This window comes from Struthio camelus, chromosome 2 (genome assembly GCF_040807025.1).
Source record: "Struthio camelus isolate bStrCam1 chromosome 2, bStrCam1.hap1, whole genome shotgun sequence".
Classification (NCBI taxonomy): domain Eukaryota; kingdom Metazoa; phylum Chordata; class Aves; order Struthioniformes; family Struthionidae; genus Struthio; species Struthio camelus.
This window is the reverse complement of record NC_090943.1, coordinates 6947127-6973744: the sequence shown is the minus strand read 5'-3', so window position 1 is coordinate 6973744 and position 26618 is coordinate 6947127. Positions and strand designations below refer to the sequence as shown.

Genomic DNA, 26618 nt, shown 5'->3' with positions numbered 1-26618 from the left:
TAGTATTTTATCAATATTATTAGTTTAATTCTCTCATATCACTCTTCCAGTCTTTCCATCTTTTCCAGTACGCAAAGACAAAGCTTGTATATCTTTCCTAATAAACATTTCCTGCTACTATAGAAATATGCTTGAAACTACCTCCTGGAAGATTTGCTTGAGTAAGAAGACAGATGTTAACAGGAGGCAGTACTTCAAAATGAAGCATTAAGGTCTGTCAGTCTGTCATATGTGAAGAATAGAACACACTGAGGGATCAAACACCAACAGACAACCCTGGCTAACTTAGAGCCTGCGACAGAAAAAAAGTGAGCTACGTCATTACTTCCTACATTATTTACAATTAATTTAATATGATGTGAAGTGTACAAATTTGACATCTGTTTCTCTTAAGACTGGCCATATTTTAAAACATAGTAAATGCTGCCACCTAATGGTCCACGACTGCTGAACAGATGACTGCTCATTCCAGCTAACACCAAATAGAATAAATAGCTTCACCTCAAAAGCATCACTATGCATCACTTGTACAAAAGTAAACAGTGCTGGACATGAGCCATTCCTAAGCAGGCCAACCAAGCCTCTCTGCAGTGCACTGACCAGTGCTGCTCATGCTGAGTACAACTTTCTGAGTTACCTAAAAAAATCTGCAGGCCTTACTCTTTTTCTGAAAACAAGCTGTTTCCAGAAGTAATAAAGCCAGTTCGCACAGTCCTGTATCTAAACTCATTAACTCTGCTTTGAGTCAGTTTTGACATGCCCTTATTTGCCCTACAAATAGCTTACATTTAACTATATCTGTAGAGGTCATATTTTAATATTATTTAATAAGAGAAATGACACTAAAAAAATAAGTAATTACCTTACTGTTCCTGTTATTTTTAGCCTGAAGGTTCTAATTTTTAGAACCCTTTACGAGTAAGGCATTTTCAGTTTTCTTGTACTAACAGGTAGCTATTTTTGAAAAATTATGTTATTGCGGTTCTACCTCTCTAATAATAGATTATGTCTTAAAAGAAAGTGAAGGATAAGACTAAGATGCCTCTCACAAAGCAGACAACAATACGTAAGTAGTTGAATTATTTATTACAAAATCTAAAGCAGATTACTGAGTAATACTTTATATGACATTTGGATGAAGTATAATGATTAAATTTTATGTACACTGATTTCCAAGATTTTCTGGAAACCATACCTCCTGCACTATTTCCTTTTATTTTAATAATCATTACCACCATGGCTTTCATACACTGAATGATAAAGAAAACAAGTTATATACAACTTTCAGGCACAGGTACCTAAGTATGATTTGCTAAATCCATTTAGGAGCATGAGTAAAGACAGCTCAAAAATTCCTAAGCATGAATAAATCCTGCCAAAAGCTCCAGGAGGAAGACAACTTAAAAATTAGGGTCTGATTATATTTAACTGTCGTCTTGAGTAATTTCCTTTACAGCCATTGCAGTAATTATTTCATTTTGCTACAATAATAGAATATTTTTCAAACCAAACATAAGGCAATGCATTGCTATAAATAAGTACGTTACATTAAAACTTTCAATTAATTTGTACAAGACAGGCTTTATCTCTAAAGAGATATATATTGTTCTACAGCCTTGTGTGTTTATTAATGATATTATAGTTATAATTGATCTTGCATAGAGTTTTTGTATAAACACAGAAATATCAAGTAATATAAAAATTGGCAAGTGTAAAATTAACTCACCACTCCAGTAGCTGAGGAAAAAAATCCCATGGTTTGATTTTCCTTTCGTGTTTACGAGAAAGTTTTTTAAATCTTACTTGTTTTGAGGAGCGTTTCCAAAACTGAACAATACTTAAAGTCTACCATAATTATTGTAAATTTAGAATATTATGTTCTAGGATCAAAAGATTTTCTCAAACTGAAAATAACTGATAGTAGTTTAATCAAAAATGCTGCAGGTGGGGGCAATTTTATGTCTCCACGTTATCACTGTCTGTTTCAGCAATACCATCATAAAATAAAGGCAGAGATATGGAAGATGTAGTCTGTGATTTATCTAGATTCCTACCATAATTTTCATTAAGCATTAATGCACTAAGACCTTCCTTCTCATGTATTGCTTCTTCAAAGACAGCACTGTTACAATGTTTAAGGCGGTATAAGAAAGACGCATGTTTCAAAGAACGATGCATCAGATATCTCCTGAAGGCCCTTTGAATAATAAGAGCCGATACCTCCTCTTGTTTTCTTTTAAGCGTGGTAGTGATTGGCTTGTAGGAAACTTTAGATGGATTCGCAGCCATAAATTTTTCCTCCATGTGTAATTCAAGACCATCCACGTTCCCAGATTCTCCTAACACCCTTTTAGTGAAAGCAAGCAAGATATCCAAGCAGTGGATCTTATCTCCACTAACTATAGGGAGGTCCATTGATATGAGCTGAATCGTATTTGGCTTTGGAATGCGTAAGGGTTCTGCCAGAGCATCTGCAAAGTCTGAAAGAGCGGAATATTCAATAAACTGTGTTGCCTGAGGATCAAAATTTCCCCAGACTTCATAAAACATATCAAAGTCATCCTCACAGAGAGGGTCAGTGCTTTCTTCAGTGGCAACACTGAAGTTCTCTAAAATGACGGCTATGTACATATTTACAACAATGAGAAATGATATAACGATATAGCTTACAAAAAATATAATGCCAACTGTCTGACTTACACAGCTAATATCTTTTCTATTTGTTAAATTTAAGTTGGGAGCACATGAATCAGGACTGCTTAACAGAGGGCTCAAAAGACCATCCCAGCCAGCTGATGTTGTAATTTGGAAGAGACACAGCATGCTACTATCAAAGGTTTGAAAGTTGAAAAGGTTATCAATACCACCTTTCCAGTTAACACAAGCAAAGTTTGCCATGCCCACAATAGCATAAATGAACATAACCAGAAAGAGTAGAAGACCAATGTTGAACAGAGCAGGAAGAGACATCAGTAATGCAAAAAGGAGAGTTCGAATTCCTCTAGCTTTTCGAATTAACCTCAGGATTCGGCCAATTCGCACCAAACGAAAAATTCTCAGAAGTGTAGGAGAGAAGAAAGATTCTAAGACTTCAGAGAGTCCAATACCTTTGAAGCAAAAAAGAAAACAAAATTTTGTGAAATCATATTCATGAAAATTCCATATGTATGTGTATTTTGTTATATACTATGCTTCAGGTGTTAAAAGTAATACTGATCACATTATACTGCTGTCAGCAAAAACCATTATCATCAACACTACAAATGCTTACAAAAGAGCTTAGAAAAAGAAAAATAAAATGGAATACCTTTAAAAATTAAAGAAATACCAAGATTACGCACAGAACTACTCTGAAATTTTTCATGACACAAAGGTCTTACAAAGCAGCATCCTTTTGTAAAATCTCCTGTCCGAAAGGAAGAACATGCTCTTCCATGTTCTCAAATTTCTGTAATTTGGGGTATAAAACTACTCACTGCTCAACTATTTTAAAAACTCCTTTATAATCCATTCAACTCCTGTGCGGGAAGCTATGTGGCTTGCGCATCAATCTTAATATTGTCTCCTAGCTGCTTTCTGATTGCTGCTGCTTCTACAGGCCCAAGCCACGTGATAAACGTGAGACTTTCATCAATGCTTAGTATTTGAATGATACCAGAAAACAGCAAGAAGAAAATAAAGGAAAACTGTCTTTTGCTATTAGTTCTCCATCACACCTCATTCCATGAACCTGCTATCAGAAAATAAATAGTACATTCACCACTACAGTAGTAATGTAAATGACTACAAACAAGACTTAAGAAGAAGTCAGCATTCTTCTGAGTTTCATGGGATAGCACAGGGGTACCATGTTTAAGGAGGAAGCAGAGAACTCAGATTAGCTGTTCTTCTCAGTCCTCCTCTTTATCCTATGATACATGCTAAGCCTGAACAGGAAGCACAAATCAAAAACACCGTACGAGAAACTAAAACCATATATGACTCTTTTTGGAGAAACTGATAGATAAACACCTAGTCTAATTTGAAAAATAAAAACAAGCTGGTTTCAATAACACTTTCAACATTCACAAATAGGGGCCCAGATTTAAAAAGATGGAAGACAACTAAATTTTTCCTGAACTTTCCAGCTCAGCCCTGAGAATCTGACTTATTAAATGGAATGGAAATGCAATAAATGTTTCCAATTTTTTCAAATAAATGTATTTTTTACCTGAATTTACTTGTACTGTGAAAACTACAGTTAATCTGATCACATGTAAATTGAAGGTATAAAATCATTAAGACTACAGTACAATGACTTAGAAAAGATGATGTTACTACATTAAATTACATTGCTATTCTGTTACTTACTCAGTAAAAAGTCTCACTTTTCTATGAAAAAATTGAAAACTATCCATTTATCTTTTGGTTATGTGCAAAAACAGAAGGGAACACAATATATAAGGGAGAAAATGGTTTGGAAATATGGTTTACAATATGGTTTGGAAAAGTGCAATGGATGTAGAATTTGTCTATTCAATATATATAAATGGTTATTTCATATTGACTTTTGACTTAGTATTGGTAATACACAGTCTCTGCTCTAATAACAATTTATACTTACTAATTAGTGAAAGGATCACGACAGCTAAGTCAAATATGTTCCAGCCACTGGTGAAGAAATAATGTCTTAGGGCCAGTATTTTTATGACACATTCCCCAGTAAATATGGCCACAAAAAAGCGGTTGATATTATTAAGAACTTTCCTGATGTCTTTATTCTCATTTTCTGTCATCATAACAACCATATTGAGACAGATAAGAATCACAACAGTAATGTCAAATGCTTTGTGTGATACAATATCAAAAAGAAATCCTTGGAACACATTCTGTTGAGAGAGATAACAACTGATTAATGCTACTTCTAAGATCCAGTCTAGGTTCAAATATTAATTAATAATTTGTGTCTAGCAGGGGAACTGAAGAGAATATAACATTAACAATAAATGACCAAAAGTGTTTTTAGGTGATTCTTTTAGACATTCAAAGGAAACACTCAAAACTCTGCTGAGTAACAGCCACTAGACATGCACTAATCACTATTCATTCTCTCCTGCAATAATCCAATCTAGTTGCAGAAGCAATATCATGCAGCTTAAGTAACCAAGATCATCATATGAATAGCAAATACTCAATAAAAACTTTTTATAAATATTGAACAGGCTGCAAATTTGAATAGGCTTAAATAGGTTGTAAATTGTTTTTAATTAATACCCAAAATAAAGACTGCATTAAATGGAATTAAGAAAAAGAGAGTAAGCTGTAAAGAGTACTGTATGTAATAAGCAAGATCATGAGTTCTTTGTGTATTTAACTTTTATGTGCATATCCAGATGACTGACTGCTTGATTTAAATATGATCACCATCTATAAGTCTTCTACCATACTTGCTTTAGGATGGTCTCACCAATGGTCTTGGGATGGGTTTTTGAGGTTTCTTGGATCCAAGCTTTTTTAGTGCATTATAGTACTTTTTCTGTTCCTCAGTCAAAAATAAATCTTTTCCACCTAAGTACAGAGAAAGAATACTGTTGTTCACTTTAAATTTAAGCAGTCAACTAAAGAAATATCAGCATATGCGTTTAAAAAAGTAACTTACAGCTGTCATAAGTATAACCTAAGATAGCATAGACACAAAATGTTCTCTCAGAATTTCTCCTTTTTCCCTTGTTCTTTGAAAAGAAGCATTCCAAAGAGCTGATCAGGATTTGATCATGTATGTGAAGTCTTGTGAATGTCCCTTAGTCAGTCTCCTCAACTGTGAGAGCCTTTCTAAAGTTTTTATAAATCCATTTCATATTTTTAAAATGACTTTATGGTCTCAGCAACAAGTAAGTACTTTTAATTTATGTTTTGGGGAAAGGTGGAATATATGGTTGGACTAACAAGTAAACAGAGGATTATGAATAAGCACTTTGGGACCAGGTTCTATGGGAGTTGCTTTACAATGAATTTCTAGTCCTCATTCTACTACCATCTACTCCATCTGTATTATTCAGCAATCACTTAGAACCAAGTATTCATGAGCAGCCTCTTTCATTGGTCATAAAAACATTAAATGATCAGCATTTTGTAACATAAACATGTTCAGTAGGGCATCTGCGCTTTGAATGTCTCTAGCAAGACCTCTGAAATTTTAATTTAATCTCACTATAATTGGACTGTTGTTCCTCCACCCCTACACATTCTTTTTCTGTTTAAATGCAGAGAGCAGAAGAATTTCTTGTGTGCTTTATTGCTATCTATTTCTAAGACAGACGGTAGCTCTTTAACACTTGGTGTGTAATTCAGGCTGTGGAAATAACTAAATTGTTCCTACAGCAATTCTGTCTTGCAGAATTGAAACTGGAACCTTGAAATTGGAAACCTCCTGTTGTTAAGTTTTTGTGAGTATTTTTTCAACAGGCAACTTGTTCATTTACAAGTGGATTCCAATCAAGCGGTTTGATTGACTCACTTCCCTATGATATTCTGGCCGTTTTAAGTCCCTAAATGAATCAGTGAGAGAATTCAATCAAAAAATAAGCTTGATAATAAATAAGGTCTTTTGACGCTTTGCATTATCTTCTGGTATGAGGAAGCTGAAGTATATTAGTGAAGGCTTTGCTTTCACTATGTCTTCCATTCCAAGATTTTGTCTTCAATTTCTTATTGAATAAAAAGCACTGGGAACTTAATAATTAATTATAAGGAGGAAAGTGGAAGCAGTCAGTGCTTCACGTGCTTAAAGAAGCCTTTAATTTTTAGATGGCCTTATCTTGGGCTTGGATCTCATAGCAGAAATTTATATAAACCCCAGCAAGTTAACCTGTAAAGAGCGCTTTATCGGAGACTGGAATTTTAAAGTTAAGCCAGTTTTACAAGATGTTTCCATTAGCCAAATCTTTTCAGGTTTCTCTGCCAGGAAAGCAGTGGCTACCTCTGTCGTTAGCAGTCATGGTTTTTGATTATTCTTAACATGTTTGCTAGGTGTTTATTCTCAGCTAAAAGGGCTCTGTTCTCCAATGTGGATCTTCAAAAAAGAAAAGAATTTCACTCTCCTTTAGTAAAATCTACATAACAAACTTTTTTGGCTTCTCTTCCCTAAAACTGCCCTCTCCCTTCTCCCCGTCCTCTTTCTCAGGAAGAATTAAGGGCTTGACATGAAAACAGGATTTGCAGGTGAATTACTAAAAGATCAGAAGAAAAATAGTGAACACTGGCTAAGAATGTGCTGGCTAAGAGATTTCTATTCTATCTCTTTAAAACTTTTACATAACATTTTCACTGGAGGAATTTAAAATAATATTTAGATTAAAAGTTTATCTAAAAATGTTAGACATCTAGATGTCAAACTAGCATATACTTAATAAAAATGGTATTACAAGAGACCCTGAATTAGTTCATGCAGTACTTATCTTTTTCCTTTGTTGGTTAAAATTGCTAATAACCACTCCTATGAAGAGGTTCAGCATGAAAAAAGATCCAAAGATGATGAAAATCACAAAATAAATATACATGCTTAAGAAGTGTTCAAACGTTGGCTGTTCATCTTTCTGTTAAAAACAAAAAACAAAACAAGAAAACAATGTTGGTAAGAATAGGATAATACCAGCTGTGGCATTTCCAATTTATAATAATAGATCTTTTTATTATCAGGAGGGCCAGATTAGTTAAACACGCTTAAACCTTTAGTTACATGTGCAAGTAGAACAACTGCCTTCTACTGTATTATTATTTATAAAGACAGTTATAAATGAAGATATATAGCTAAATGAAGGTCTAGTAAATTCTTAAGCTTAAGTAGTATATAAATCGGTTCTAATTAGAAGCAATGCTGTGAAGGCCTAGATTAGAAAATTAGCTTAGGCTAAACTATTTTGGTGAACTACCATACACACGAACAATAACCCAGACAAGAGGCAATTTTAAAAAGCCAGCTCACTGTGATCAACTGTACAAGGAACAATCTCATTTTTAATTGTTAGCCACTATATTCAAAGCATATAGTGCTTGAATGAATACGGAAAAGGCAAATGAATGAGAATCAGAGAAGACTGTGATTAAACCAAACATACAAAAATTAAAACATATAGAACTTTATTTAGTAAGAGGGTGAGAAGCAGTACATGGAAACGGGGAAGAAAAAGTAGGTATACCAAATACTTGGGATGAAAACCTGCAGAAATAACTGCTAAACATACATGCAGTTTTATTGTTACTGTATGCATTTAAAAAAGAAGGAAATTTACTTCAGAAGGACAATCTCTCCAAGACCTTTCTCTGAACTCTATTCCTAATACAGACTTGTAAAAAAATTGCAGAATCTTGCCTTTAGTATTTTTCATATAGTAGGTTTCTGTATGGAATAGTCTATTTTAATTATGTTTTCCTTAGTCTAACTTCCAGATATTTACTGTTCCAAGGGCTATTGGTTCACTAACTCATTTGCTAATGTTTCTGACCTGATATTGCAGAAGAAACTGAAAAAGGAACTGTACGGATTAAAAAGAAAAATAAGGAAAGAAGAAAGGGTAAAAAAAAAAAAAAAAAAAAGGTAAAAGAAGATCATTTCATTTTAATGATGTACCTGACGTGAATCCACTGCTGCATACATAATGTCCATCCAACCTTTAAAGGTTGCCTGGAAAAAAATTGCATTCTCATTGAAACAAAACTTTAAAAGTTTAAAATTAAGATTATGTAGAGCAAATATAAATGTGTTAAGAGTTCTGCAAAAGCGAGCAATGTGCTATTAAAAACGTGCATCACTTTTGAAGATCTGTTTGGAAGTATGGCTCACTAGAGGTTAATAAACAACAGGAAAAGTTTCAGTTTAATTAGTAAATATATTCTAAAAAAAGAAAATAAATTCTAAGGCAAATAGAAAATGATTCTGCCTGCAGTTGTTAACAACTCTGCAGGATTCTATAATATTTTGGAGGCTATAGAGCAAAAAATTACAACTAGATAGGACAGAGGGAGAGCAGGCACCATAAAAAGTGACTTCCCCCCTTATAATGGTATCAGGAAGATCAATACCTTAGCATCCAAATATTTCATGACTTAGATAATAAGAAAACACAGAATTATAAATAAACTGCAGTAGGTATTTTCTCTCTCATCCAGTTTGGAACTGATTTTTACTCTAAAGAAAACGAGAATTTTAAATTTAGTAACATGCAGACTATTTCAGGCTTAGCAAGCTTATCAAAAGAAAAAGAAAACTGAAAAGGCATAAAACAAAGTGCTTTATTTTAACACAAAGTCGCAGGTACTAAAGTGTTCTTTAGGAGGAACTGAGCAGTTTATATGTATAAAAATATTTATGTAAACTAAAAAAATCTCCATTTTTAGTAAGATAAATACAAGCAACAGTGGTGTCCTATTGCAGGACTGCTCAATACATGTTCTTGAAGAAAACAAAACTTAGCGTGTTTTTATAGAACTTACCACTTCGAGAAGAGCCAAGTATCCCATTCCAACATGATCAAAGTTTACAGGACCATTCTCCCAGGTTCCACCATAGGCATTACAATCACTTCTGTTATTAATCAGACTGATATTTCCAGCCTTGAGCGTGCATTTCCAAAATTTTTTTCCAAGTAGCTGTACTCCTACGATGTTAAATAGGAGCCAGAAGACAACACAGACGAGCAAAACGTTCAAGATTGAGGGGATAGCTCCCAAGAGTGCATTCACAACAACCTTAAATAAATGAAATGAATGGAAAGGCTGCATGAATTATAAACATTCAATAGAACACCTTCCTAGAAAACGACTTTAAAAATATGTTTTTTCTTCTTCTGTGTCTATAGCAGATTCTCACACATAGAAAATAGTAAATGACCAATTTAAAGACAGCCTTCAGCTTAACCTCAAGCTTATCCTGTAATTGTATGGAATCTACCTTGCCATTTTGTGGAAGGAAGTAAAGCAGATGGCAACTAGAATACTCCCTGGACTGAGGAAATATATATAAAAAATGAGTTTGTAGTAGATTAGGACTCTAAAAAGTGGGTATAGAAGAATGAGTAACATGACCTACATTTACTACAATGCCACAAATAATCCAAGATTTTATCTTAGAGGAGTTTTGCGAGAAAGAGCCACAACTTGCCCTCGATAAGAAAGTGAACCTAACCTGGTAATTGTCTGCAGTTGACTGCACACAGCAGAAGAAGTAGAGAAGTCTGGTTTCCAAGGAAGACTGAGTCATTTTGGTCAGCACATTTCCTTAATTTATGGGGTTTTTTGAGGTTCTTTTCATCACTCTCTGGTATTTTCATCACTCTCTGGGGCATGGTGAATGTCTCTCTAGAGATGTTTCATTCTGAAAAGATTCTGAGCTTCTTATCTTGGGCTTGGATAATATACGTATACTAGAAACACGGAATAATACATATTGGAAGGCACATCTGAAGTTCTTCTGTTCCAATTCCCTGCTCAAAACAGGGCCACCCTTGATATGTTGCTTAGGGCCTTGTTTAAAATAATTTTGAATTTCTCCAAGCATGGAGATTCAACAGCCTCTCTGGTCAACCCACTCCAATTTTATCCACACTCGCTGTCATTTTTTTTCTCCAATATCTAATCAGAACATCCCTTATTGCCAACTCATGTCTGTTGCCTCTGACTTTATCACTGTAGGCTTATGAGAAAAATCTAGTTTTAGCAGGAGGCTACAGAGGAGATAAGTAGTTAAAGACAACAATCAGATCCTCTCTTCTGCAGGCAGAACAAGTGCAAATTTCTTAGTCTCTCCTCTCCAGCCCCCTGATCATCTTGGTGGTCCTCCGTTCGACTTTCTGCAGTAAGTTAGTATCTTTCTTATACTGAGAAACCCAAAACTAGACTCAGCACTGCAGATTCAGTCTCACTAGTGCCAAAGAGAAAAGAGTCAATTGCTTTGATGTGCTGATTAGACTTCCGCTCATACAGCCCAGTATGTGGCAAACTGCCTTTGTTGCAACGGCGGTCTGCTGACTCACGTTCAACTTGCTGTCCATCCCAGATCCTCTTCTGCAAAGCTGCTCATTAGACAATGAGCCCTCAGTCCATACAGTCACATGTGGTGGTTCTGGTTCACATGCAGGACTTTGTTTTTGCTGAACTTCATGAGGTTTCTGCAGTCTATATCTTCAATCTGTCAAGCTCTCTTTGCAGAGCAGCCTTGCCCCATAGTGTATTGACTGTTGCCCCACAATTTGGCATCATCTGTGAACTTGCTGCGGGTGAATTCTACCTCACTGTTCTGGTTGTTAACAAAGTTGTTAAACAGTACTGGCCCCAGTACTCACTCCTATGGGATGCCACTAGTAACCAGCGGCCAGTTGGACTTCATCCTGTTATCTCTGTACTTTGAATCGGCAGTTCAGCCAGTTTTCCATCTACCTTATAGTCCACCAATTCAAACCATGCCCAACCAATACGAGACCACAACTAGCTCTTCCCTCATGCACAGAGTCAGTCATCTCTTCACAGAAGACAATCAGATTTGTGAGGCAAATATTGCCCTTCAAAAATCCATGCTGGTTGTTCCTAATCAGTTTCTTGTCCTTCATGGCTTCCAGGAAGCCATGGCCTCCATATCCTTTCTGGAACCTAAGGTTAGCATCTCATCACACTCCATGATCTACAACAGGTCAGATGAATTGCATTATAGCACTTCCTGCTTCTCCACGTCGAATTTAAAGATTCGCAATAACCTGTTCAGAGCAAGATGCCTGCAGTTGTTAATGGTAGGTTAGATAATCCTCACTCCTATTAAGAAAATCTCATCCTTTTTAAGGATGCAAAGGATTTTTTAAGGATGCAAAGGACTGATATGACTTGGAGTTTGTTATCTTTTAAATCCACCCAGGAGAATTTGAAATTTGGCTTTTGAGTAGGGAGTCTGACTAGAGAAAATTGTCGAGAGGAGTAGATAAAATCACAGTAGTCCAAAGACTGGGAGTTTTGAAAAGGAGTTACAAAAAAATTGAGTAGGTTCAGTTGAAGCAAAGAACTACTGAATCAATTTTTCTCATTCCCAGCTTTCTGCCTCAGGCAATGAGAAAAAATTAAGAAAAGACTGTAGTCACTAGACTTCTTATGCCATGAGTATTGGTGTCCTGAATAACTTTCACAATATGGGTTTCCTCCTCATATTAAAACTCTTTTGTGCGAGTTTGTTTCATGTAGGAAATACACATATAGCTTCTACTTTATTGATAAATCATTAAAAATTGATCCTATTTTTTCAATTATATTTATTTTTTGCAGAAGAATTTTCCATGCCTAAGTTAAAACAAAGGCTAGGTTTCAGAAAAGTACAATCCTATACAGAAATCTGTTTTAATTTGTTCTACACTTCTTATTGAAACTGTAGAAATATGGAAGAATGTTGACATTACAATGTTGACATTACACTATAATTTCCTTATTTTATTTGTATCTGTAAATCTCTTGTGAAAATGTTTTGAAACTAACAACTACACAATGTAAGTAGGAAATCTGAATCATTTCAATGCTATTTCACATCCCAAACAAGAGACTCAAATTGTGCGTTTCATAATAAGAACTTCAAATGCAGCTATTATGAAATACACACACACACACACACACATCCTTACCTTTATCCCTTCAAATCTAGATAAAGCTCGTAGAGGCCTCAAGGCTCTGAGTGTTCGGAGAGATTTCAAGGCACTGCCACGGGAACAAAGTGATGTGTCTTGGGAAACAGATTTTAGCCCCCAGGAAACAAATGAAAGCTGTGTTGATTGAATTGAAATTAAGATTATTAAATGGCATATAAAAGTTCATTTTGTTTGTGACAGTAGACAATCACAGGCTAAATGTTACATTATTTTTGACCACTAATTCAAATTAATTGTAACATACCTCTAATTTATTCTGTTCTGATGTTTTTTGAATAATGGAATTCTTTCATTCCATTTTTTTCACAATCAGTTTATATATCTTAAAACGTTAGTAAAACAATCAAATTAGTAACGATGGTAATTTCAAAGACTACAAGGCCAGAAAGAATTATTCTCTTAAATTAGTCTCATTGTCTGTATAACTGGTCTCAGAAGGGTTTCCAGTAACTCCTTATCATGACTATAACTTAAGATGCTAAGGTGGAAATACACCACCTTGTTGGTGTTGGAAAAAACATCCAATCATGATTTTAAATCTTCACAACAGAAAATGAACAACAAATATTAGTAAATGGTTCGAATAATTAGCTTTTTTCATTGTTCATAATTTTCATCCTCTTTCCGATTTGAATTTGTTGTCTCATTGCCTAGCCATTGCATAGTTTCATGCTCTTCCCCTGTTTTAATCAGGGATGCTATTAAACTTACAGAACTATAATTGCTAGAGTCATGCTATTCATTCTTTTTAAATTGTCTTAGTATTACATTTTTCTGTTGAAGCACTGAGTACTTCAAAACTCTCAATGCTAAACAATTCAGACTGCTTAGGGAATAGCTACCTTCTCATTCCTGGAAACCAGGTATTTGGATATGCTTATTTTAAAATATTTAGCAGTAGATTCTTTTCCGTATATTCCAAGTGCATTGTTGACAAATAAAAAAACATTACATTATTATCTGACAAGATTATATTATTTAACTTTTTCTGAACCCAGAATAAATATATATTGAACACTGTATCACATCTATCTCTCTGTTGATGATTTCACCATTTCTCTTTACGTTAGGATTGCTTCTGTTGCAGAGCGAAACATACATTCTTACCTCTTCAACTCTCTGGCAAATGCTTTTTCCAACAATACTTTTATATTCCCTTTACCATCTAAATTTCTTCTTCTTCAAGCAAGCAGCTCTAGTTTTTTCTACTACTAACTGCTGAAGCTGCCAGCAGCTTCACATTTTCCTATGTTAATTGATGTATCTTAGTTTCATTTTTGATTGCTAATTGCATTCTCTATACTGGAAAAGGTTTTTATAACCAACATGGTCCTCAATGATAGCGGTATTCAGTAAAATTTTCTTAAGTAACCTGTTACACGTAACTGCCATTTACATTTTTTGTTCAGTCTGTTTTGACTGCAGTTGTTTTCAGCTTTTGGAAACTTTTACGCTTGCTTTCATTCGTAACCTGATTATGCATGGAGTTCTCTATACAGTAAATCTCAAAATTTAAGACATAAGGCAAGTTCAATATAATACTTACACATACAATGATGAAGTCAAGCCAACACCAGGCATTTGTGAAATAAGTTTGGAAGCCATAAGCCACCCATTTCAGAAGCATCTCCATAAAAAAGATGTAAGTAAATATTTTATCTGCATATTCTAGGAGCATTTTAACTTTTTTTCTTTTCTCAAGGTAAATATCTTCAAATGCCTGGAATTTTAGAATTCAGTAATTAAGCCTTTCAGTAGTTTTTGGGTAAATTATTTTCAAATGGTATAAGAAGGTACAGTTTGGTTTATTATAACAATCTCACAATAAATTACAGGAAATTTCCACTTAGTTTTTATGTTTAGAAGTTAAAAACTAAACTGTGAAATAACTAGTCTCATTTTTAGATTGGTCAAAAAGCACATACTTTGGGTTGCTGTGGCGTGTCCCCAGTGCTTTGGGAGAAGATGTTTATTCAGGCATTATAACAGACCTGATTTGTTCTCCTGAAACTATGACATGCTAAGCCCAATGTAATAGGTCACTGATAAAGGGGAGTAGGAGCATAAGCAGGGTTTGGATCCAGTGAGATCTGAATTAATAAAATCACATAAAATCACTGTTATGTTCCTGTTTTATGTTCCTACTGACAAAACAGGGAGCAGAGACACTCCTATGTGTAGTTACCACCAGTCTGGCAGAACCTACGCACTCCTGCTTTGCGCTGTAAGAAAGCAGTAATACCATTTCTGGAACTATGTGATCTTTGAAGCAGTGGCCATTCAGTTGTGCTACAGGTAAGATAAATGTCTACAGAACAAAGCTGTCACTGTATCCACAGAATTGCTAATTGAACTATAGGAGGCACACCACTGCATTCGCATACAAAATCCTATTTCCCGTTTCCTAATTTTTTTCTCAGAAAGCTTGACAATTAGCATTGTCTCTTTCTCTGCTTAACCTTGGCAACCTAAGAATCTTGTTACCTTGATCTACATCCATTAATCAACTCACCCATTCATTAGCAGGGATGCTCTTTCAGACTTCTAATTACTAAACTCTTCTCTTGCTCTGAGTACTCACCATACACTTTTCTATGCATTCTTTCTCAGAATATCCTTTCATTTAATTTACAGGAAACTTCCTATCATCAAAAAATCTCATAAATAAACAGAAAATAGAATATTTTTGCTAGATGACAACAGCATCTTAGTAATGTGAAAGTTCTTAATGCCACAATAAGTCTTTGATGAACAGAAATCATTATTATTTTGTTATTTTGTATGTGTAAAGCGACTATTTTCGTATTCAAATTGGCTAGGTCCTACAGTACAGTAAAAAATGACTGAAATTCCTTCCTCATTTCACTGTGGTTGCACATGGGTATAGAGGAGCACTCACTGCAGTCCCAGGGACTTCCCATGGAGCTTTTTGCCATGGAAAGTTTAGAGCAGAAAGTTCGATTTTATGGTTCATTGTTCAACTTAAAACTCATGCACACAGAACAGATTTTATTTGGAAAATTCTCATATCTACTATATAGGTCCGGTTTCAAACTGATTGGTTATGTTTTTTCTAAACTATGTAATTTTTATTAAACAAATTACTTTTATTAGACTTAGTATGCTTGCACATCAAAAAAATTCCCTTATTCTTCAGTAAAAATAGATGTAATTAGAGCTGTAATTAAAGATAAAGTCACCCTGCCAGTTATAGACATTTTCAGTTTTAGATTCTCATAGTCTTGTATGATTTTAAATCTGTTTTTATCGAGTAGTTAATCTGTTTTATAAATTCGGAGGTACATCTTTTTTTTAAAGCTTTCCTAAGTAATTTCAGACTCTGGCTTAGTCTCTTAATTAAGCACACAAAGTAATTCCATGAAGAACTATCAAGAAGGCAATAATTCTATACATTTAAATATTCTGCTACTTCTCCAACTGGGGAAAGCCTTACAACTTGTAAGGGTAAGTTTATTATACTTTTATCTATCCTTGAGGAAAGGAATGTGAAAGAGGAAGAGACGAAATAAATGCAATAGAATAACATGATTCTTTTCCTTTGCTTATGCCCCTTAGTTCAAAGTCTGAGAGAATAAATTAAATTTACCAGTGCTGCACTGCTCAATATTATCACAAAAATGATAAAATTTTCAAACCAGCTGTGTTTAACAATTCTGTAGCAGGTTTTTCTAAATTTCCACCAAGCACTTCCTGGAAATGTAGTGATATCCACTACACAACACGGAAAATGTTGGACACAACCTGAAAAGAAAGAGAACAGTATATAGGTTCCATAGAAAACGTGGAGCCAGGCAAGTTTAAAAGCACAAGACATCATAAAATGAGCTTCTGTGGAGTATATGGAGAATGTGCTGTTTTACCCAAGTGGTAGTGTTGCTGTGGATAAAATATTCTAAGGAGATAGAAAAGATAAAATTTGCAGGCAACAGACCAATTCATACTTGGAAAAAACAAAGAAGCTTTTGTGTACACATGCCCTTCTGCAGGGATTTCATCTAAAAAGCTATTACTTCTGTTTACAAAGCTTGCTGGTTTTATTCTCTGCATTTATTCTTTTTTTTTTGAAAAGAAATATTCGCTTTCTAGTGCTTTTATGAAGTATTATTGTTACTGATTACATCACTTGTTAGCACAGCAGAGACATTACTACTAAATTCTCTGTATTTACACACTTCTTTTCTTGTAAAGGCAATAGGATTGAACCATTAAAGTCAATGGAGTCTAAGGATCCATTCAAGTGATGAAATGTACATGTCTGTTTTAGGATGAACTGTATAGTCCTTTGACTGCCCTTAGCTGTATTGACTGGATATTTGTTCACTACACTGGGAGCTCAGACATATTCAGTTGTCTAAACATAGGACTCAAGTGTCATTTAAATATTAGGTGTCCCAATACTTTTCCTGACTGACCTCCAGCTGGTCCTTCAGAAGTGCTCTGAGTAAGTGCTCCAGCTCATATATCAACACCGTCATTCTCACGTCTTAATATATGACTGAATCACGTTCCAAGGATGAGATTTAGCATCCTAAATACATATTTAGAGTTATTTCAGGCTCTCTGTGATATCCTACAGCTCCTCAGTCATTTCTGCTAGCTCCATGCAGTTGTCTTGGGTATTCGAAGGCATCTCATAGGGGACTAAGTGCCTGTGTTCAAATCTCAGAATCTTACTCCAGTTGTACACTGGCTTCATATATATTTGCCTGAGTTTTTATGTGTATAAACAAGTGCCTCAGGTAAACAGTCTCTGCCAATTTAGAAATGTTATAGTGGCTTATTTACTGTCATTGTGATGAATTATAGATTCTTACTTTCTCCAAGACAGTCCTTAGGTATCTGTGGCTTTTTAGCCTGGGAAAATATCTCCATAGGAATAACTGGATCCACAGTGCTGGCTTCAGAATAACTACCAACATCAAGTTTCTGCATAGGACAAGAACAAAGAAGAGAATTTATTCATTTTTCCTTAATAAGGCTACCAGATTCAAAATAAATGGAATTTATATATAGAAAAAAAAAAGAAAAAAAAAAGAGAAAAAATGATCTGTAGGGCATAAATCATCTCAGTGGTGCTGAATTGCTAAAATAAGGTTACAAAAACCAGAGCTGTTCCCTATTCTTTGATTCCACAGCTATGATTTGGTAAGTTCCTTTTTTTTTTTTTTTTTTTTGATTTCTTCTAGGTTTCTACACTGGACTTCTAGGCAGTGGGAGAAAAGGTTTAGAAGAGATTTAATTAGGCTATAAATATACTTAGGTTTATCTGCACTCGATTTCTTCTGAAAAGAATTTTTATAATCTTTTGCTGAAATGTGTTGCTTCCATTGCTTCCATGTCCCTTAAGGACATAGTTCTCCACGTTGTTTGTGCTCAGGCATCTCAGTAGTGGAAAAGTGGGTGTCCTTAGGGCTGAGTTCTTTAATCTGGTTAGTATCAAGTGTACAGGCTGCAAAATGCAGACTGCACTGATATGTAGAGCTCTACTCACATTTCTTACAAGAAAGACAGAAGGGCAGGTTATAAAAATCCTTAAACATGTTTATGTGCATATACAACACATCTTAAAAAAGAGAAGCTGCTTATTTAGAATCAAAATTATGTACATGAGTAATCATGTACCTTCATACAGATGCATTCATGCTATGGGTGCATATGCACTCCCTCACTTGAGTCTAGAAATTTTAACTTTTCCTTTTGTAATCTCTACAGTGGGAGGCTTCACTCTGCCTCATGCCATTCCAATTCCCTTTTCTTTTGCAAAGATACAGACCATATCTGGAAAGGTTTTAAGAGGGGAAAGGCTGGCAGGAAAGAAATGCAGATTTCGAATAACTGTAGTCACTGGTAAATAACCTACACACCTATAAAACTAAAATGGAAAGAAAAAAAAAAAAAGAAAGTAATCTTTCAGCTAAAAAGTGTAAGTGCCCTGTGTGACATGGAAAGGGATGGCATGAGGATAGGAATGAAAAGCCAGGGTAAGAGAGGACTGCCTTTTTTGATTATCATGTTGGTTTATGCTAACTTAATTCTGCAGGAAACCTTCAACACATAGAAAATGTAATGGTCTAAATTTATGGATATTTTAATATTTTTAAACTTATACCTAATATAACAAAGTGCCGTAATTTAGACTAAATAAAAGTTTAGGCAACTGTACTAAAAAGAGTTGAATATTAAAGTTGTTTGCTTCTTGGAGGTAGTAATCCAGACAGTCATTGAACTTCCATTTAATTTTCTGGGTCACTTGGAGGTGAACCATAATTCTTCACCTTTTCTTATGTGGAAATGTATTGTATTAGAATAAACTAAGTTTCTAGATCAGAAAATATATGGTTGTTTTGGGAACCATTTCAGCAGAACAAAGTTTTACATCCAAGGTTAGCAGCAAAAGAAGTTAGCCATAAAAACAAATAGCACATACTAGATGCACTTCAAGAAAGAGTGCTTCTTGATTAATTCTTTTTGACTCACTTTGTACAAAATCATATATTAAGTTACGCTGGTAGCCATGGATGTTTGAGACACAAACTTCCACATTCTAAAGTATTATTTACTTTAGAGAGATACACTGTCTTCCACATTGATTATAGTTGCTACTGTTTAGAAACCCCCCATTTGTCCTGTTGTTGCTGAAAGAGAGAACTACTGGAACAATTTTCAGGTCTAGCATATTCATAAAGATGACAGAAACCATGCTTACCTCTTTCTGCTCTTTAATTTCTTGCATTTCTGAAAAGTCACTCACGATTTCAAAAGTCTCAGGCAATTGACTGCAATCACTTGAGGTTTCGCACCGTGCTCTATGTCTTAATTGGTCTCCCTGCTTGAAATAATACAAATAAACTTATTTTCCACATCTTCTTTTCTGAGGGTCATTCTTACAGTCAAATTTCCTTAACAGAATCCAAAGCATTCAAAAAAAGTTCAGAATATTTTTATTTTCATAGAAAATGAAATGACTATCCCTAAAAAAGCTGGAAAAGAATGATTTTTTCCTCAATTTCAAATACTACAGTCCCCTTGTGATGAAAAACATAGGAAATGAATCCCAGTAGTCCACTACACACTGGCTATATGAAAATTCAACCCAAAATAGCATCTGCTTTTGACATTTCTGCTATCATATAATCCTAGGTTACTGTTCATTAAGAAACACTACCCTTCTCAAAGGAAGGTAATCAGGTAAAATTCCATTTTATTAAAAGTACTTCACATTAGAAGTAATAAAAGGAACAAAAATAGGGTAAAGAAAAAATAATTAAGAAGACAAGAAGGGAGAAAGCATGAAGTGCAAAAGCAGGAGACATACAAGCAATACAGACATGCAGCAAGGGACACTGAACGCAGTGAGAGCGCAAAGGTGTTCATTCAGTCACTCATCCAGAAATGCTTGGTGTCTTTTGGGATACCTGAGGGTATCTAAGACATACACATGGTATAGTTGAATATATCAAAGGACCTATAGAAGACTGGTGCCTTTTTGGAGCTGCAGTAGTAAGCCATATGGGATACTCCTGGGCATCCTAAATGACACTAGGCATCTATGTCTGGGTAGCTGTCTCAAGCACAAAGGATGGGATTCATTTTGAGATTAATATACCTAAATTGAGTAATTTACTAATTGTGGCTGATATCTAGTGCCATCTGAACTGTCTCTACATACCCCTGGCTTCCAGATGCCAGAAAGAGCTGCTATAGCTTCTGTGTCATATTTGTCGGTCCCATGTGGATTTGACAGATACCTGAAGCATCTTAAATGTCTCTGAGTGTCTGTGTTAAGGCAAATGAACTGCCCCTTTATTTACTACCATTGACTATCAAATTAAATGCCTTACTCACATACAGAAATCTGTATACAGATATCCATATTTAAGTGTCTAAATCCTGACAGTAATTCTGCCCAAAGCAATAACATCAAGAGATAAAACGGGGAATGCAAAATATCACAGAAAACAAGGGATTTTACAACACTAAGAAATATAGATTCCATATGTAAGGCAAAAGACATTTAAAAAAATAAATGTCTATCTTGACCAAAGTTCATTTAGCAATTGACAGGAATAAATGGAAACAAAATAGACAGAACATTGCTATCAGGGAGCTGAATGGTGAAAGTGAGCATAGTCAACATCTTACTGAATAATTGAGACTATTTGACAGCTCCTGCATTTTGAAGCTACTAGAAGAACAAAGCAAACAAAACACTAGAAATGGAAAAATAGAAGGGATGAAGTTTACTGCTGAGTCTTGGAAATTATATTCGCAGATGCAAGCTACACAAAATTTTTAAAATATTAATATTTCTTACCCATTTTCTGTATTCCACTGCTGTGCATCCACTCTGCTCACTATCATCTTCATCACTGTAATCATCTGCTACTGCAATGGGAACAGAGGTACGGTTCATTAAAAATTCTTCATATTTCTTTGTCATTGAGGAATTCTCCTTATTATTGTAACACCCAATGTCAAAGCAATAGTTTTCTACATCCTTTGTGATATCTGCCATGGCATGGTTATTTTCCTCTAGGTCTTTGGCAGAAATTTTCACCACAGTCTTCCTTTTGGTTGTTGTTTTGAGACTTCGTTTCATTATTTTGCCACAATGATCCAAAATTTTGTGCTTCAGAGACTGCAGGCCCTCGTGAATCTGAGCAATGGCAATCTGACATTTGGTCTCTTTTGCAGTTTCCTCTTGTCCCATCGAAGAGTCAGTACTGAATGAACTCAGCAGCAACGCGATGAATAGGTTGAGCACCTAAAAACAATTCAAATCAAGTTGGAGGCACTACTGCTTCTAACAGAAATAACATTTCAAAAAACCTTCCTTAGTTAAAAAATCTCAAACACTTTTTTCAATCACTATAATAAAAGTATTTTATGTCATATTGGAATATTAACACAGTATGGTACAGCTCCTTCAGGAAGGAAAGGCAGAAGAAAAATGAATGCATGAAGCGTGGTTTGGGGTATATCAAAGATATTTTCACTTGCTCTGATATCTATAATGTAAGAGGGAGGTAGATCTGTTGAAAAGCAGTGGGGAAAAAAAAAATTTAGTAACATCACCACCAAACAATTATTTGCTACAGATCAAGAAACCAAGCAAAGGAAAAAACATCTTCTTCCAGAAAGTAATGGATGAGAAAGAATGCTCATGGTATTTTTACCAAAGTACCTCCTTGAAAAGAAAGGTATATCAAGATTTTGAAATTGCCTAGAAAGTTTGAGATTCTTGGGAAGAAAGGGAAAAAAAGACATGGCTACTGGGGACAGAAAAAAAATGTAATGAATTTAAACACATTAAGGCAGATTTAGGCTGTGTTTTATGGAAAAACTTTCTAGGGGGAAGAGTAACAAAAAGATTGTATAGGGAGACTTTTAAAAATAGAACTGACAAAGGCATAACTGATCCTATCTCGGGAGACAGAAACAGACTAGATAGTTTCTTGGGAACTTATTCTTGTCTTTTATGAATTTGTACTATATTTTCTAACAGATTCTCTACAGAAAGGGTTGATATAGTTAGAACCTTTAAAAACACAACGCAGCAATGCTTCTTAAGGGCAAAAGACTGTGGCAAGTTGAGAAAGAAAGAACATGGACATGGACAAGAAGAAAACAGCTCATATCATCCAGTATAAGTAGTATAAATCGTGCAGGTCAAAAAACCTGAGCACTGTAAACTGTTGATACTATAAGGATAAGTCAGTAATCATTACAAGCACTGAGCAGTTTGGTTATTTGTTCTCAGCAAAAGAAAATAAAAAAGCAGACACCTAATTAACAAAGGCACTGCACTTCTATGCTTCGGCTAGAAGGAATCATTTTGAATATTTTAACTAGTGGTTACCTCTTGTGTGCAAAAGGGAGGGACAGAAAGAAAGAAAAAAAAAGAAAAAATATAAACTGACACCCAGAAACAAGAATTGTGTGAATACTCTTTAAATAATGATGTTTGCCCCAGGAGAAAAAGATGCCACTGTAACTGGATGCATCCAGTAGAACAAGAAGAATAGTTGAGACTCACCACTAGGTTTCCTATCATCAGGACTAGCAAGAAAATGGGAAGACACAGCCCTTCTCCAGCCACTTGCATACATTCCCACATCATTTCAATCCATTCACCACATAAAATTCGGAATATAATCAGGAATGAATGAAAAAAATCCTTCATATGCCAGCGTAAATTCTTGTCAATGTTTATTCTGTGGTAGTTTTCCTCATAGCATTTGCCTAAAACCTGCTTTCCTACTACAGCAAAAATAAATATAGTGATAATCAAAACTAGAGTGAGGTTACCCAGAGCACCAACTGAATTTAAAATTATTTTCATCAGAGTGTTTAAGGCTGGCCAGGACTTTGCCAATTTGAAGATTCTGATCTGTAAACAAAACACAAGAGAACAACGTGAGTGGCAGAACACGGTGTATATAGCACAGCACACAGTAAAAAACAGATCCCATATTTACGAGACTGCCTTTACTTCTGAAAAGGCCACACTTAAATACGCCTTCACAACTTGGCCTCAAATACTGGATATTAACAGGTCTGCAATGAACACCCTGGGATTATCAGACTACAATACGAATTTTGATATGCCTGTGCTTGTTCTGCCTGCACTGCATGCCAGCTAGTTGTAATCCAGAAGTGCCTTACTCAAACTCAGAAGGTAAATGTTACTGAGAACACAGCCCTGCCAGAGGAAGCTGTCAAACTCCACATGCTCAGTTAGATATAAGCATGCATAAGTTCATTTGTAAATAAAAAAAAAATTAATCAGGTGGCTTACAGGTAGAAGAAGCTCATCAAATGACTATGTTTTAGACTAAATCAAATGTAGTGAGATCATGAATGAAAAAGGAATGTTTTCTACTTCTCACCCAATAGACTCAAATAAGGATCTGAAAAGCAAGATGGGATGCATCCTTGTGAATAAAAAGGATTTTTAAAGTCAAATTAGCCTTCATCCCACTGTCTTCAGAGGGGTTTGCATATGCATAACGGATGGTCAACAATCTCAGTTACAATTTACAAGAACAAATAGAATTCATCTGAATTTTTAAGTGTGTTGACTCTGAAAAGCTAGGAAGAATGTTAAAATAATCAGTACATTTAGCATATATAATTTTGATTGCACAGTAAAGGCAGAAGCAAAAAACTGACATTACACATAGACATTTCAGAGCTACTTCTCTTTTTACCTAACAAGGAGAAAGTCTTGAGGAAAGCTTCGCTATTTTTCAAATCTCAATCCAAAAGGAAAGGTCATGTTGTGAACGAGCCTTTGGTACGCTTAAACTCATGAAAGCACCCAGATATTATCTTTTCCAAATTGAAGATCTGAAATGTTGGAGTTGATATCCACTCGTGCATAGAGCTAGCAGAGAGCTAGAGAACTCCCTGCTAGGTCAGATCTCCAAGGGGGAGCACCATGCCAGAGGATTTGTAGTATCCAGTGTACACAATATGATAAACATAGCAAATGCATTCTTTAGCATTCATTTAACATTCATTCTAATTTAACATTCATTTTGGCTTATTATACACCAACACACAGTACTGATTTAACAGATTCATCAGTAAAATAATTTGAGGGAAAGTATTTCACTGATTTTTTTTTTACAAATATATAAAAAGCATGTACTATTCTCTTAAAAAGACTAAAGAAATCATTACCAGCCTGAAAAAAGACAAATTTTCTTCAAAGCTTATTAGGCCAATCATAACAACTACACTATCAAAAATATTCCATTTTTGCTGAAAATAGTGGTAGGGATCTAGAGCGATGATTTTCAAGACCATTTCTGCTGTAAAAATGAAAGTGAAGACCTGGAAAGAGGAAAAAAAGAAGTCACTGAAGGAGTATGTCTACCATTGGGACTATCCCACTATAAATATGGGGTTATAACTCCATGCTGACTCTAAAGTAGACCTAACTTACCTTGTCACTTATACAAATCATACGCGCATAAGCTGGTGGCATCCCAGGGTACTCCAGGGCCATGAATAAAGTATTCACCATAATACAAATCGTGATTAAGAGATCAACAAATGGATCCAGTATTACCAATTTCACCTTCTCTTTGACTACTAGCCAGAATGGGCAACATCTCCAAATCAGATACCTTTGAGTGAAACGTCTCAGAAATGATGGGCATTTCAGTTTTGACTCCTGCAATTCTAAATGACAAGGGGCAAAGCGACATACAAGTTATCTTATGTGGAATCTCATAGCAAGAAGAAGAATTACGTACACATGTGAGCAGAATAATATCATTGATAAAGCTATGTTTCATTCGTTCTACACAAACTAGTCACAGGCTATTTAAAGGTCATCATCAACAAATCTCATAATTACAAAGAGAGCTGCTATCACCCACCTCTTTTTATGTTTTAAGGATAATAAAATACCTGCACTAAGGAGAAAGAACTTAGTTGCCTCCAGGAAAAGAGACAACCTGCTCTCTCTAAGCTGCATATGTGCAGTCACAGATATGGAATGACTTTAAAAGAATTCCTAGCTAAAACAGAGGGGGGTGTTCTTTCACGCTTGTGGCTAACCATTAATATCGATCCTCAGACATCTGAAGTAAGATAGGTTATATGATAAATTTCTTATACCAATGGAAGAAGTAACTTTAGTAACTTCTAAACAAATAATTTCTGTGTTCCCCATATTTTGATGTCGTATAGTTGAGGACAGGATCGTAGGATAATTCAAGTTGGAAGGGACCTCAAGAAGTCTCTACTCTAACCCTCTGTTCAAAGCAGAGTCAGCCATGAGGTCAGAGACTGCAAGATTTGTTCCACTGTCTGTCCTCATGCTAAATCTTGTTCTTATATATAGTTTGAAATTCTCTTCTTTCAATTTATGCCTATTTCCTCTCATCTTCCCACCACACACCACTGAGAAGAGCCTGGCTCCATTTTTTTGATAATCTCCTCCTACATACTGGAAGGCTACTATTATGTCCCCTCCAAAACATTCTCTTCTCCAGGCTGAACCAGTCCAGCTCTCTTTGCCTCTTCTCACAGAGCAAGTGCCCCAGCCCCCAACCATCTGAGCAGCCATCTACTGAACTCGCTCTAGTTTATTAATGTATTTCTTGTACTGGAGTGGCGGGGGGGAGACAAAATTGGAGGAAGCATTCTAGATGTGGTCTAACAAAGTGCTGAGTAAAGGGCCATAATCCCTTCCCTCAATCACCTGGCTATGTTCCTTTTAATATGGTCCAGGGCGCTGTTAGCCATTGCTGCTGCCAGGGCACACTTCTGCGTCATCCTCAGCTTGCTGCCCACAAGGACCCCAGAGCATTTTCCACAGAGCTGCTTCCCAGCTAGGTAATCCCTAGTCTGTATTGTTGCAAGGGCTTCATCCTTCCCAGAGGCAAGAACCTGCACTGTTCTTGTTGAATTTCATAATGTTCCTGCTAGTCCATTCCTATAGGCTGTCTACGTCCCTCTGGATGGCAGCTCTGCCCTCAAGTGTACTGAGTGGTCCTCCCAATCTGGTGCCACCTGCAAACTTCATGAACAAGCACTCCCTCGCCTTCTCCAGGTCATTGATAAAGATGTTAGCACATGACAGGTCCCAGGATATATCCGTGGAGTACTCCACTTGTTACTGACCTCCAGGTAAAATATGACCCATTAACAAGACTCGCTGAGCCCAACTGTCAAACTACTTTTTTGCCCATCTGGTTGTCCACCTATCCAGACCTTAACATCCTAACTTGGATACAAAAATATTGTGGGAGACAGTGTTGAAAGCCTTAAGAAAGTAAAGGGAAATGACACCTACTGCTCGCCCCTCATGCACAAAACTAGTTACTTTATTGTACAGAACAATCACGTTGGTTAGGCATGATTTACCCTCGGTAAAATCAAGTGAAAACTGCAGTTATGTGAGATAGAAGACTATTTGTTAGCAGA

The 26618-nt window shown here is 35.6% G+C and overlaps 1 protein-coding gene across 1 annotated transcript in view; it reads right to left on the bottom strand.

Annotated features, from left to right (window-relative positions):
* Nucleotides 1-1131: 1131 nt before the first annotated feature.
* The window catches only part of LOC104148832 (sodium channel protein type 5 subunit alpha-like), a 40186-nt gene continuing 14699 nt past the window's right edge, over nt 1132-26618 (bottom strand). The window contains exons 10-24 of the mRNA XM_068934176.1: nt 24628-24866; nt 24363-24515; nt 22714-23067; nt 20992-21441; nt 19384-19506; nt 17492-17603; nt 16264-16418; nt 14203-14376; nt 12633-12770; nt 9472-9726; nt 8609-8662; nt 7433-7574; nt 5447-5547; nt 4604-4868; nt 1132-3107 (exon numbers count right to left, since the gene is read on the bottom strand). Coding sequence (XP_068790277.1) covers nt 1957-3107; nt 4604-4868; nt 5447-5547; nt 7433-7574; nt 8609-8662; nt 9472-9726; nt 12633-12770; nt 14203-14376; nt 16264-16418; nt 17492-17603; nt 19384-19506; nt 20992-21441; nt 22714-23067; nt 24363-24515; nt 24628-24866 — 3866 coding nt within the window. The 3' untranslated portion in view covers nt 1132-1956. The remainder of the gene's footprint in view (nt 3108-4603; nt 4869-5446; nt 5548-7432; nt 7575-8608; nt 8663-9471; nt 9727-12632; nt 12771-14202; nt 14377-16263; nt 16419-17491; nt 17604-19383; nt 19507-20991; nt 21442-22713; nt 23068-24362; nt 24516-24627; nt 24867-26618) is intronic.